This window comes from Puntigrus tetrazona, chromosome 7, assembly GCF_018831695.1.
Source record: "Puntigrus tetrazona isolate hp1 chromosome 7, ASM1883169v1, whole genome shotgun sequence".
Lineage (NCBI taxonomy): Eukaryota > Metazoa > Chordata > Actinopteri > Cypriniformes > Cyprinidae > Puntigrus > Puntigrus tetrazona.
In genome coordinates this window covers 5,517,608-5,530,783 of record NC_056705.1, presented here as the reverse complement: position 1 = coordinate 5,530,783, position 13,176 = coordinate 5,517,608, and the positions used below count along the sequence as shown (strand labels likewise).

Below are 13,176 nucleotides of genomic sequence, written 5' to 3'. Positions count from 1 at the left end.
GCTTCATATGAAATCATGAGAAGAATTCTGTTAACTGAAATGAGACTTAACATGTGTTTTTATTTCAAAATATATATAGATTTTTTTATAAACAGTAACACCAGTGACCAGGCCACTACCTTCATTATACATTTTATAATATTTATTTGGCTTTTTATGTCATTTACGTAATATATTTGATATTGTATGAATACATTATTATTGTATTTTATATGAAATAAAACCGTTCCTCGGTACATGGCTGTGGGCTTGGGATTCGTTATAATTAAAAACAATTAAAAACTTAATTATAAAAGAATTATAACTATAACACACACCCAGTTAAAAAAATCCCATATGCCCCCCTTTATTAATGATTTTACAGATTTGCTCTTATGGTACTTATCGTATTTTGCATTTTTAGATTTATTTTCAGTTCTTTGCTTCATAATGTAATGTATAATGCACAAGAAAACTAGATTGCACAAAACACATAATTGTGTTGAAACTGTGAATATTAAAGCAGTGTAAATCAAAGATGATTCGGACAACATTCCTCTCCTCCGGCACACTGAGCTGAGAAGAAAACCGTTATAAAGACGCAATTTCCTGTTTCATTTGTAATACATATTTAAATTTTTTATGTTTTCAGTTTTCTTTTTCGCCTTTATGAACACACTCACCTGATGCATCTTCTTTCCACATCACCTCTCGCTCAGCGGCTGGCGGTTGAGTCCACTGCAGCGTCACGCCAGAAACCCCTTGTTTCGCCAGAGCAGACCGAAGCTGAAATAAAAGCAGGTCTCGCCATCTGTGTGATTTGGTTTCAGATTTCTGCATGTTTCCGTCTCTCACCTGGGACAGGAGCTGGACTCTCATCTCAGGGTCAGACAGACTAGAACTGGACTTCAGTTTCATCTTCACAAAGGTCTTCTTATAAGAAAGACCTAAAAGAATGACACAAAAGAGTGACTACAGACAGACGTGGGGGGAAAAGCTAAATGCAAATAATAATATGCAACCAAATGACATAATAATCAAATACATCATGCATCATATTGCATCTTTTGCTTTTGACAACAATTCACAGCATTTTGGTGCAAATGCATATCACTTACTATTAAACATGAAGAGGTTATGTACACAAAGTAAAACAAATATGACCCAGATGAAATTATGTTCAGCATATGTGAAAATGGGTTGAGAATAATCTCTCAGATTCAGACAGAGGTCTTCTTCATATTATGAATGACTGTCAACAGCAAAAACACTAGAAAAGCAGCACATTTTGGGAAACACTGTGCTCAAGTGAAACAGACTCCATTTTGGAATCAACATCCCACAATGAGTAAGATTTCTTTCATTTATAGCTTATCATACCTCCATAGACCTCCACCTCACAAAGAGTAAGAATCTTTGAATCTCCAGGAATGAACAGATTGACGTATTGACCCTCCATACGGTTACATGTGAAGGTGGAGGAAGCGCCAGCTGGAATACTAGAAATCACAGCACATCTAAAGAGAGATGGAGAAAACCTCATTCAGACTTCATATGTGTTTCAGGTGTTGTTTATGGATATGAAGTCACTGAAAGAGGATCTCACATGGGATTGTTGTTGCCGTTGTTCTCCAAAGAGTTTCCGATGTGAATCTCAGTTCCGTTTATTCGTTCTGGACAGCAGTCTAGTCTGTTTGTGACGACGACTCTATTAACTCTGTGCGCAGAGCCCAGATCAAGCCTCCACCATGGGTCAGTCTGAATATCGGTTGAGGAACATGATGACCACGACTTTCTGAAACCAGGATTAAAGTCAATGGCTTGTTTAGCGTACCAGAGGCCATACGTGGATGACTGTGTGACATTTCTTCCCGTCAAATAATCTGAAAGATGTCACAATGTCAAGAAATGGTTTAGTCAGCACATTTTATATTTGAAAGTGTTTCAGGAGGTTTGCTTTAATCTATAATGCATTTCTAACTGATCTATCTGTACTGTTGAGTATTGACAAAGAAATCTCTCTTCATTTGCGAAGAGTGAAATCGTAACAATTGTCTCATTTAAGTAACATTTCACATCAGCAAAAAAAATAGTCTAACATTGACTGTTGCATAAATATTGTAAAAAGAAAAATGTTAAAAAAAAAAAAAAAAAAAAGAAGCTAGGCCATTGCGCATGTGCAGTCCAGAGCACTTGATTCATGACTGATGCATTGCCCAAATTCCCACATTGTGGTCTTTGCACTTGATCACTTGACTACTTAAATTATATATTTCCTGACCCAAGTGTTTGTTGAACTTTTCATTACCCGATGGGATGCACCCCCCCCCACACACACACAAAATAGAATAATACTACTAATAATAGTTGACCCAGCAATGAAAATTAGCCTATAATTTAGTCACCCCCAAGCAATCATAGGTGTATGTGACTTTCTTCTTTCAGAGTTTTTTACAAATGTATCCTGGCTCTTCCAAGTGTCATGAACTGTTCCTCTGTGGCTCTCTCCGACGGCCACCGGAGGGAACCCTCCCCTAACTGTCCCGAACTGCAGTTCCCATCATGCTCCTCTCCCAGGACTGATTATCTGAGCAGGTGCATCTCCACACCAGCCATTTAAAAAGTGTTCTGACTCCTCTTTGTTGCGAAGTCACTGTTTTCACCCTCCTTTTTTTCTGATTGTTTGCTGCCTGCCTTCTGACTCCCTGTCTTTGATTCCTGCCTCGACCATCGCCTGGTACTGTTTACTATTCCGTCTCTGTCTCTTACATTCCTGTCACTGTTGTTGATTCTCTGCCTGTTAGACCAATATCAATAAAGAACCAGCAAATGGATCCGAACGTCTCTGACTCCTTGCTACAGAAGACCTCGCCACCACAGGATTCAGCAGCTCTTTATGATCTGGTTTTCGAGGTTTCATCTCAAGCCGACATGCTCACCACCCATCAACAGCAATCGCTAAAGCTAACCATGCTGACTGAAGAGTTAGTTATCGACACGGCCTCTCTTCGACTGTTGCTACCTGATACATTTGAGGGCAACCCTGCCAAATGTAAAGGTATTTTACTACAATGCTCCCTGTATATCAATCAACATGCCCGTTTGCACCCCACAGATGATAGATGGGCAGATGAATGATATAATTTCCCACGTCAGTTCAGAGCCTTACATGAACACCCCTGCGGAGGGGAAGGAGCCTGAGGAACAGCTGTTGACATTACAGCAATGTAAAGCTGCGAATTGTACACTAACCTTCCACACCCTTTTAGCACAAATCGGATGGGTATCAGATCTGCTAAGACGGATGTACCGCAACTGACTTAACAACAACCTGCAAGCCGAGCTAACCTGCCATGATGAGGGTAAATCTTTGGATTGATAACTCGATGAGGAATTGTTGCAACGGGCACTAGCAAACTTACTCTCCTCACCAACTCGTTTGTCCCGATAAGGCTTAACGCATATAACCTGATCAGGATTCATGAGGGAGACAAATGCAAACTGCCTTCTCTCGACTACTGGTCACTATGAATATCTGGTCATACCGTTCGGCCTCTCCAATAGTCCTTCCATGTTCCAGGTCTTCGTCAACTAAATCTTTCGAGACATGCTGAACCAACCCCTTAACGTCTAGATTGCTGACATACTCACCAGATTTCCCTTCCCCTGTTAAACATGTCAGTGCAGTCCTCCTACGCCTCATACAAAATCAATCATATACCAAATTGAAGAAATGTGAGTTTCATCAGTCCCAAGTCTCCTTCTTATTCTACATCATTGGTCCAGAGGGGGTGACCATGGATGACTGCAAGGTTCAGGGCATCATCAACTGGCCTCAACCCACAATACTGAAAGAGATGCAACATTTTCTGAGATTTGCTTACTCAGAAAATCCCTAAACGTCCCACTGCCTGGGAAACAGCAAAGATAGTAATGAACTAAGTCTTCTGCTTCTACGGTCTGCTGGAGGACATCATGTCCCATCGAGGCCCTCAGTTCACGTCACGGATATGGCACACTTTCTGCACCCAACTTGGCATTAATGTCAGCCTAACCTCTAGTTATCACCCCCAGTCAAATGGACAAGCCGAACAGCTCAATCAAACAGGATTGGGCCGCTACTTCCCATGGGCAGAGTATGCTCAAAACTCCCACCGCAAACCATCCACCAGTCTGACTTTGTTTCAGTGTGTTTTGGGTTTCCAACCACCAGGTAAACCCTCAGACTGCGGTTAGTGCTCGGGGAGGGTTCCTCTGGTGGCCATTGGAGATAGCCACAGAGGCGCAGTTCAGGACAGAGCCCCCTCCCTGCGATCGGCTCCAGAAGTAAGGAATAGCTCTGAGCTGAGGTCTTCCCCATGGTCGGGGAGTGGGCTTGTCCGGTTGGTCCTGGTGGAAGTCAAAGGTCAGCTAAGAGTGTTGTGACTTCTCAGTGATTTGAGTTTCTAATTTTAAAAGATCAAAATATTTGTGTTACAAAAACCCATCAGTTTTCTTCAGAAGACATTTGTTAACTCCACCAGAGGCGCATTGTCACGGTTCATGGATTCATTGTCTCATCTTGTGTGTCTGTTTGTTATGTGCAAACAGTTTTAGTACATTTTTCAGTAGTGTTTGGGTGTGTCTGAGCTCATTATTTGGGCTATTTAAGACCAGCTAACGCCGCTCTCACTGTCAGATCCTCACCGTTGTCCTGAGTTCCAATCCTGATGTTGCTCTGTTTGTCAGTCTTCTGGATTGTTCCTGACTTCGGAGGATTCCGCTTGGATTGGCGGTCCACTGCGTCCCTGCACCCGCTTTCCATCCTCGCGCTGCACGAGCTCCACCGCCATCAGTGACTTTCTCTCTTGTTTATCTTCTAATAAACTGTTGTTAACCGCAATTGAATCCTTCTCTTGATTCCCGTGACAGAAGGATCTGACCATATATGGATTCAGCGGAAGCTCTAAATATTCAAGGATTGCTTGAAAACAACAATGCACGATTGGATTGTCAAGACAAGCAAATGCTTGCGACGGGACGAGCCGTGCAAGCGCTAGTGGTGCAGGTGTCCGAGCTCACCAATCAACTCCAACAACTGCGGGCGCCCTGCGCGGAGCGTTTTTAGTTAAGTGCTCAATGTTTTTCTCACTTCAGCCACAGACTTTTGCTACTGAAGAGTCCAAGGTAGCGTTGGTACTCACCCTGTTGTCTGGGAAGGCAGCCTTATGGGGAACGGCGGTGTGGGAGAATCGCCATCCCTGTTGTTCCTCGTTCCAAGCACTGTCTGAGGAGATGAAAAGAGTTTTCGATCGTGCAGTAGTCGGACGTGAGGCGGCACGCAGACTGGCCGATCTCCGTCAGGGTGAAAGATCTGTTTCGACTTTTCCATCGAGTTCTGAACCCTGTCGGCTGAGTGCAAATGGAACGAGGAGGCGCAGTGGGACATGTTCCTGCATGGGTTGGCTGACCGGATCCAGAGAGAGATATTTACCTTGGAGTTACCCAACAGCTTGGATGGACTGATTGATCTTGCTCTCCGTGTGGATTCTCGATTACAGCAACGCGACCAGCGAACATGTCGTCAGCTATCACCACCAGTTACTGAATTTTCTCCTGTTGACTCTGGACGCATGGTCAGTCACTCATCTGACACCGAACCCATGCAGGTTGGTAGAGCTCGGCTTTCCCGGGAGGAGAGAGATCGTCATAGAGCCAAAGGACTTTGCATGTACTGTGGGGCATCAGGCCATTTTTTGGTGGATTGCCCGGTAAAAGCACAAGCCTGGCGGTAGAATTGAGGTTACTGTCGGGTGGAGTATCACTGAACAAATCCTCAACCACCACCCTCCTCCCGGTAAGACTGCAGTGGGCAGACGGAAGACATGACTGTTCGGCCATGCTGGACTCGGGGGCTGAAGGTAACCTTTTGGACCGAACTCTTGCTCTTCAACTCCACATTCCCACGGTCTCTCTACGTCACAAGGTCTCTGTCTGTGCCCTCAATGGACAAGCCCTTCCTGACATCACTCACTCCACTATATCTGTTACGCTTGTCACATCTGGAAATCATACAGAGACAATTAAATTTTTATTGACTGATTCACCTCTCATCCCTGTGGTGCTAGGCCATCCCTGGCTTGTTCGGCATAACCCTAGGTCAACTGGGGCCAGAGTTCAATTACTGCGTGGAGCGACAACTGTTATGCCTCTTGTCTTGTGTCTGCTTGTTCTCCTGTGTCTTGTGTTTCGTTTCAGGATGAGGCGGTGAGTCTGTCAAACGTGCCCAAGGAGTACCTCGACCTGAAGGAAGTGTTCAGTAAGTCCAGGGCTGCTTCTCTTCCTCCACATCGTCCCTATGACTGTGCGATAGATCTAGTTCCAGGTACGTCTCCGCCTAAGGGCAGTTTATACTCACTTTCAGTTCCTGAAAGGAGGCCATGGAGAAATATATTTCAGATTCTCTAGCAGCCTTCTTCTTCTCCAGCGGGGGCAGGATTTTTTTTGGTCGCGAAGAAGGATGGCTCTCTGCGACCTTGCATTGATTACCGAGGCTTGAATAACATCACGGTAAAGAACACCTATCCTTTGCCGTTAATGTCTTCAGCATTCGAGAAGTTGCAGGGAGCATCCATCTTCACCAAATTAGATTTGCGTAACGCCTACCATTTGGTCCGCATAAGGGAGGGGGATGAGTGGAAAACTGCCTTTAATACCCCCAGGGGGCATTTTGAGTATCTGGTCATGCCGTTTGGGCTGTCTAATTGCCCCACAGTTTTCCAAGCACTCGTCAATGATGTGCTGAGAGACATGGTAGATCAGTTCATATATGTCTACCTGGATGACATTTTTTTTTTTTTTTTTCATCTCTCCAGGAACATGTGCAGCATGTCAGGCGAGTGCTCCAGAGGCTGTTGGAGAATGGGCTTTTCATGCACAGTCAGTTCCCTTTTTGGGGTATATCATCTCGGCCGAGGGAATTCGCATGGACCCCGATAAGATCAAGGCTGTGGTGAATTGGCCAACCCCTGATTCCCGTAAGGCCCTGCAGAGGTTTCTGGGGTTTGCCAATTTCTACCGACGTTTTATTCGTAATTTCAGCCAACTAGCCGCTCCTCTGACGGCCTTGACCTCCATCAAGATGGCGTTCAGGTGGTCCAATGCAGCTGAGGCTGCATTTGCCAAACTGAAGCGCCGCTTTGTTTCGGCTGCCATTCTGACTGCCCCTGATCCCACACGTCAGTTTGTGGTGGAGGTCGACGCCTCAGAGGTGGGGGTAGGTGTGGTGCTGTCCCAGCAGGTTTCCTCGGATGATAAGATGCACCCCTGCGCGTTTTTCTCCCATCGATTATCCCCTGCTGAACGCAATTATGACATTGGTAACAGAGAGTTGTTGGCGGTTAAGCTTGCTTTGGAGGAATGGCATCATTGGTTAGAAGGGTCGGGGGTACCTTTCATCGTCTGGACCGATCATAAAAACTACATCAGATGTAGTACATCAGATCCGCTAAACGGTGGGCACTGTTTTTCGGTCGTTTTGATTTCTCGCTGTCATACCGCCCGGGGTCCAAAAACATCAAACCCGATGCGCTGTTCCGTATCTTTGATTTTTCAGAACGCCCGTCGTCTCCTGAGTGCATACTACCTGAGAAACTCATTGTTTCTACACTCACTTGGGAGATCGAATCGAAGGTTCGCACAGCCTTAGAAGGGGTAACGCTTCCGTCCGGGTGCCCACCGAACCGGTTATTCGTGCCTGAGGGGTTAAGGTCCAACGTTATCCGGTGGGGCCAATGTGGCTTGTCATCCAGGAATTGGACGCACTAGGTTTCTAGTTAACCAACGATTCTGGTGGCCCGCCATGGCTCGGGACATTCGGGATTTTGTTTTGGCCTGTTCAGTCTGCGCTCGTGGTAAGACTTCCAATCGACCCCCAGAGGGATTACTTCAACCGCTGTGTTTCATGTCTCTAAATTAAAACCTGTTTTTCATTCACCCCTTAATCCGCGGTCCCGGTTCCTCCACCGCCGCGTCTCGTAGGCGGGAGCCAACATATTAGGTCAATCGTATTCTGGACTCAAGGCGCAGAGGACGTGGATTCCAGTACTTGGTGGACTGGGAAGGTTACGGTCCAGAGAAGAGAAGTTGGGTTCCTGCCAGGGACATTCTGGATCACTCTCTTATTGATGATTACAATCAACGGGTAAGATTGGCTGGGAGCGCCAGGGGGCACTCTTAGGAGAGGGGGTACTGTCACGGTTCATGGATTCATTGTCTCATCTTGTGTGTCTGTTTGTTATGTGCTGAGTGTTTGGGTGTGTCTGAGCTTGTGATTGCGATCTGATCAGCCCCAGCTGTGGCTCATTATTTGGGCTATTTGAGACCAGCTAACGCCGCTCTCATTGTCAGATCCTCACCGTTGTCCTGAGTTCCAATCCTGATGTTGCTCTGTTTGTCGGTCTTCGGATTGTTCCTGACTTCGGAGGATTCCGCTTGGATTGGCGGTCCACTGCGTCCCTGCACCCGCTTTCCATCCTCGCGCTGCCCGAGCTCCACCGCCATCAGTGACTTTCTCTCTTGTTTATCTTCTAATAAACTGTTGTTAACCGCAATTGAATCCTTCTCTTGATTCCCGTGTCACGTATGGGTTAGTTTTACAGCGGATATATGTTCTTTATTGAGATTCAAAATAGTTGCCACTATCCACCAACATTATCAAGCTTGGAAGAGCCCAGATACTTTTTTAAAAGTACGTTTTTACACCTATGTTGGCTTGGAGGTAAGTAAAATATGAGCTAGTTTTCAGGTTTGGGTGAACTATTCCTTTAAGTGTTTGCATATAGTAATATATTAATTTAAATGCTTGGCATCATTAATACTGTGCTTTGGTGTTTTTGAAGACCTGGAATAGTCTTGCTCATTATCAAGCGGCTAAGAGCACAAGTGTAGGTATTTGTACAGGGCACAACTGTTTGTATGTGTCATTAGCATCTGGCAATATGGGGTTTTATTTAGAAGGTGCAATTTGCGCTTTCTCTGTTTATATAAATATGTGATCAACGTCCGTGTATATTTCTTACATTTTTGGAAGTCGACTAGAACTAGAACTAGACCTATATTAAAAAAATCAATTTTTGAGAAAACCTACAAAGTCAGAATCTCAAGGTTGCTTGTTCTGAATTACCTGGAAAAATCGCATAAACTCCCACTTCACAGAGAGTAAGAATCTTTGAATCTCCAGGAATATTCACAGTAACATAGCGTCCCTCCATCCCATCACACGAGTAGCTGGAAGTAGCTCCGTCTGGAATAGAAGAAACTGTAGCACATCTGAAGAAAGATATAAGATTAAGTTACTCCATTTTGTTACTCTTCTTTGTGGGGCTGTTGATTTAATTTAGTTTTGGGGGAGGAGCTTGTCTCTTCAATAAGTCTATAAATCACAAATGACTGTTGACTTGCATTCAACTAAATGGTTTCAGCTCACTGCCCTGTAAACTACTCATAATTTAGAACTGCAGTCGACCCGGATGCTACATCTGTATAGAACTAAAATTGTTATGTTTATTCATGTGAAAAATGTTTAAGTTTTGTTTAGTGAAGATTATTTGGACAGGGTGGAATTGCTTTAGTAAATTCCAATGAAATATAAGAAGATATTAGAGACTCACACTGGGTTGCTGAAAAGATCTAAAGAATTGTTTCCGATCCGAATCTCTGCCCCGTTTAACCTGTCTCCACAGCAGAGCGGTCTGTTAGTGAGGGTCACTCTGTTCACGCTGTAGGTCTTCATCAGGTCCAGACTCCACCACGGGTCACTCTGTAACTCTGTATGAGTACAGGTGGAGTTCAACCCATCCAGAGCGTTTGTGGCATACCAGTTGTAGGCTAACGTCGACTGATTGGCCGTGCCCAATGTTGCTACGTTCACTGGAATATGTTTCAAGAGAAAACCTTATTTGTAATTACAATTGCACAATTACAATTACAATACCCATTCTGACTGGAACTGTGTGTGTAATAATGCAGTAGCAGCATTAATAATAGGAGTTTCTATGAAGCTGTACACTAAAGGCAGTAAAACTCCCACAACTTGTATTCCTTTTCACACAAAGCATGATTTGTAGGTCTACAGTTTTGATTAAGTACTCCTTGAATATCTGAATGAACTACCTCAATATGTACCTGAAGCAACGTAATACATAAACGTGCCTATATCAGCATAACAAAAATATGCCTGGGTCAATTTTAGCACCACTCACTTGTTTCATTTTGAAACTGTCACCAAACACACAGTAAGGTACATAAGGTGCAGCAGAAATGTATTTAGAAGTACTTATTCGAGAAGTGCCTGGTTAAGTGCTTGATCTGTGCAGAGGTGACTCATATTTTGCCAGAAACAATGGCTTGAATCAAAACACCTTAATAAATGTGTGTTTCTCACAGTTGTGCTTCACAAGACTGCAGGTTAAGTGTGTGGATTAATGATAGACTAGATAAACTAGACATTTGTCTGTGTTTTTGTTAGTAGAAACTGTAGAACCATTATTTGAATTATATATATTTGTTTTTTGGTTTCTTTTTTTTTTTAGAAAAACCCTAAATGGCACGTAAAACCAAATGAACTTTGGATGCTTTACATGTCTCATCCTAACTATCTGTGCATGCAGTCAAATAGTTAGTCAAAGTACAGGTATCTAAAACACACTAATGAGTGTAAACAGGAGTTAATAAATATTAAGCATGTTAAAGATAAAAGTACATTAATTGAATGAATAAAATTTGATTGTGTTTAGACTAAAATTGAATTAATGTGAATTAGGCAATTAACAATTATGTGTAATAACTCTGACCTTCTGTTCCATTCGCCTTCATTTGAAGTAAGAAAACCCCTTAAAAAAAAAAGAGAAATATAGATTAATGCTTAGTTTTAGTAATAGTATAGTATGGTATAGTAATAGTACCATAAGTAAGCTTAAAACTACACTCTCAGAAATAAAAAGTACAAAAGATGTGACTGGGGTGTTACTTTTCACTTTTATACCTAATAGGTTTGAATATGTACACTTTAAGTACTAATATGTACCTTTTAGGTACCAAAATGCTATGCACCTGCATTTCTGGGAATGTACTATTAAAGTACTAAAATGTACACTTTAGGTACTAACTTGCACTTACTTGAACCCTATTGGAAAAATAATTAGCAAATATTTACCTTTTGAAAATGTTTTTTTTCCTTTTCTGAGACTTTACTTACCCAAAAGTGACAGAGTCCGATAGAAAACCTTCATGTCCATATCAAGAACTTGAATCGTTCTGCTTTAAGGTGAGGATGTTTGAATCAACAGAGAGAGAGAGAGACAGAGAGAGAGACAGAGAGAGAGAGAGAGAGAGAGAGAGAGAGAGAGAGAGGAGAGAGAGAGAGAGAGAGAGAGAGAGAGAGAGAGAGAGACAGAGAGAGAGAGAGAGAGAGAGAGAGAGAGAGAGAGAGAGAGAGAGAGAGAGCAGAGAGAGAGAGAGAGAGAGAGAGAGAGAGAGAGAGAGAGAGAGAGAGAGAGAGAGAGAGAGAGAGAGAGAGACAGAGAGAGAGAGAGAGAGAGAGAGAGAGAGAGAGAGACAGAGAGAGAGAGAGAGAGAGAGACAGAGAGAGAGAGAGAGAGAGAGAGAGAGAGAGAGAGAGAGAGAGAGAGAGACAGAGAGAGAGAGACAGAGAGAGAGAGACAGAGAGAGAGAGAGAGAGAGAGAGAGAGAGAGAGACAGAGAGAGAGAGAGAGAGAGAGAGAGAGAGAGAGAGAGAGAGAGAGAGAGAGAGAGAGAGAGAGAGACAGAGAGAGAGAGAGAGAGAGAGAGAGAGAGAGAGAGAGAGAGAGAGAGAGAGAGAGAGAGAGAGAGAGAGAGAGAGAGAGAGAGAGACAGAGAGAGAGAGACAGAGAGACAGAGAGAGAGAGAGAGAGAGAGAGAGAGAGAGAGAGAGAGAGAGAGAGAGAGAGAGAGAGAGAGAGAGAGAGAGAGAGAGAGAGAGAGAGAGAGAGAGAGAGAGAGAGAGAGAGAGACAGAGAGAGAGAGAGAGAGAGAGAGAGAGAGAGAGAGAGAGAGAGAGAGAGAGAGAGAGAGAGAGAGAGAGAGAGAGAGAGAGAGAGAGAGAGACAGAGAGAGAGAGAGACAGAGAGAGAGAGAGAGAGAGAGAGAGAGAGAGAGAGAGACAGAGAGAGAGAGAGAGAGAGAGAGAGAGAGATTAGCCTAACTTTACATACCACAACTGTCAGAGGATGTGTCCTTTAAAATAGGTTTATTTTCACATTGAAGTTTAAAAAGATCTGATGTAATTCTAAGATTAGTATTATGACTAAACAAGCAAACGATTGGTAAGCTTCCAAAAAAAAGAAGAAAAGAAATCATCCATCAGAGAGAGATAGAAGGAACATCAGGAATGGCCAAATCCAAAAAAAGACAGATCGCTTCTGGAAGTGCATTCTCTGGATCTCTATAAGACCAACCTGCACCAGAATGACAGGAAGAAAACGAAGTATGGAGAAGGCTTGGAACACATCCTCATCTGTGAAACACGGGCAGTGTGATGATGAGCATGACTGTGGGTCACTGGTGTTCAGTGATGATGAGACAGAAGACAGAGGGAATACTAAAGTGTACAGGGATATACTGTCTGGCCAGAGAAATGCAGAAAAGTTGATTGGGCGGGAAGAACAAAGGCAACACGAGCAACCCAGGTGTTTCTGAAGGTAAAAAGTGTGTATATTCTGCTCTGGCGAGTCAATCTCCTGACAGCTTTCACTCGCTGAGGACAAGACTAAAGACAAGACAGACAGACCTGGTGAAGCATCTCTGCTGATGTCCATAAGTTCTAGACTAAAGGCAGTAATTGTCTGCCAAGGATTCTCAGCAAAATATAAAAATGCACATTTATTTATACATTTTATTTTGTAATCCTATGCATTTATGCTATATTTTTGTATAACCCTTTGAATTAAAGCTTAAACTCAATCTTGATTGTTTCATTTTATTTCTCTTCTGGTAGCATACAGCGGCAAAATGGTAAAAAAAAAAGTTTCAGTGTCCCAATATAGATGAACTAACTGTATATACGGTGAACGCGAAACCAAACTTCATAACTTTATAGCAAGTTGACGCTGGTCACACACTTACATCAGCTGAATTTAACATAATTAACCAATCATTAAGAACAGAAAGCTGTGTATT

At 43.2% G+C, this 13,176-nt stretch overlaps 1 protein-coding gene across 1 annotated transcript; it reads right to left on the bottom strand.

The window, feature by feature from the left end:
• Positions 1-511: 511 nt before the first annotated feature.
• LOC122349350 lies at positions 512-9,956 on the bottom strand. The gene is made up of 8 exons (XM_043245363.1): positions 9,953-9,956; positions 9,630-9,888; positions 9,143-9,288; positions 1,586-1,862; positions 1,360-1,496; positions 835-926; positions 663-765; positions 512-555 (listed from the first exon to the last, which is right to left on the bottom strand). The coding sequence occupies exons 1-8, from the start codon at positions 9,954-9,956 to the stop codon at positions 512-514; spliced, it is 1,062 nt and encodes a 353-aa protein (XP_043101298.1).
• Positions 9,957-13,176: the final 3,220 nt, after the last annotated feature.

Bases quoted from the DNA above. Each gene is read 5' to 3' on its own strand.
- LOC122349350 (XM_043245363.1), bottom strand. The intron at 927-1,359 runs GTATGATAAGCT...TCATTCTTTTAG, and splicing joins TGAGGTGGAGGTCTATGGAG to GTCTTTCTTATAAGAAGACC. The intron at 766-834 runs GTGAGAGACGGA...CTTTTATTTCAG, and splicing joins GAGTCCAGCTCCTGTCCCAG to CTTCGGTCTGCTCTGGCGAA.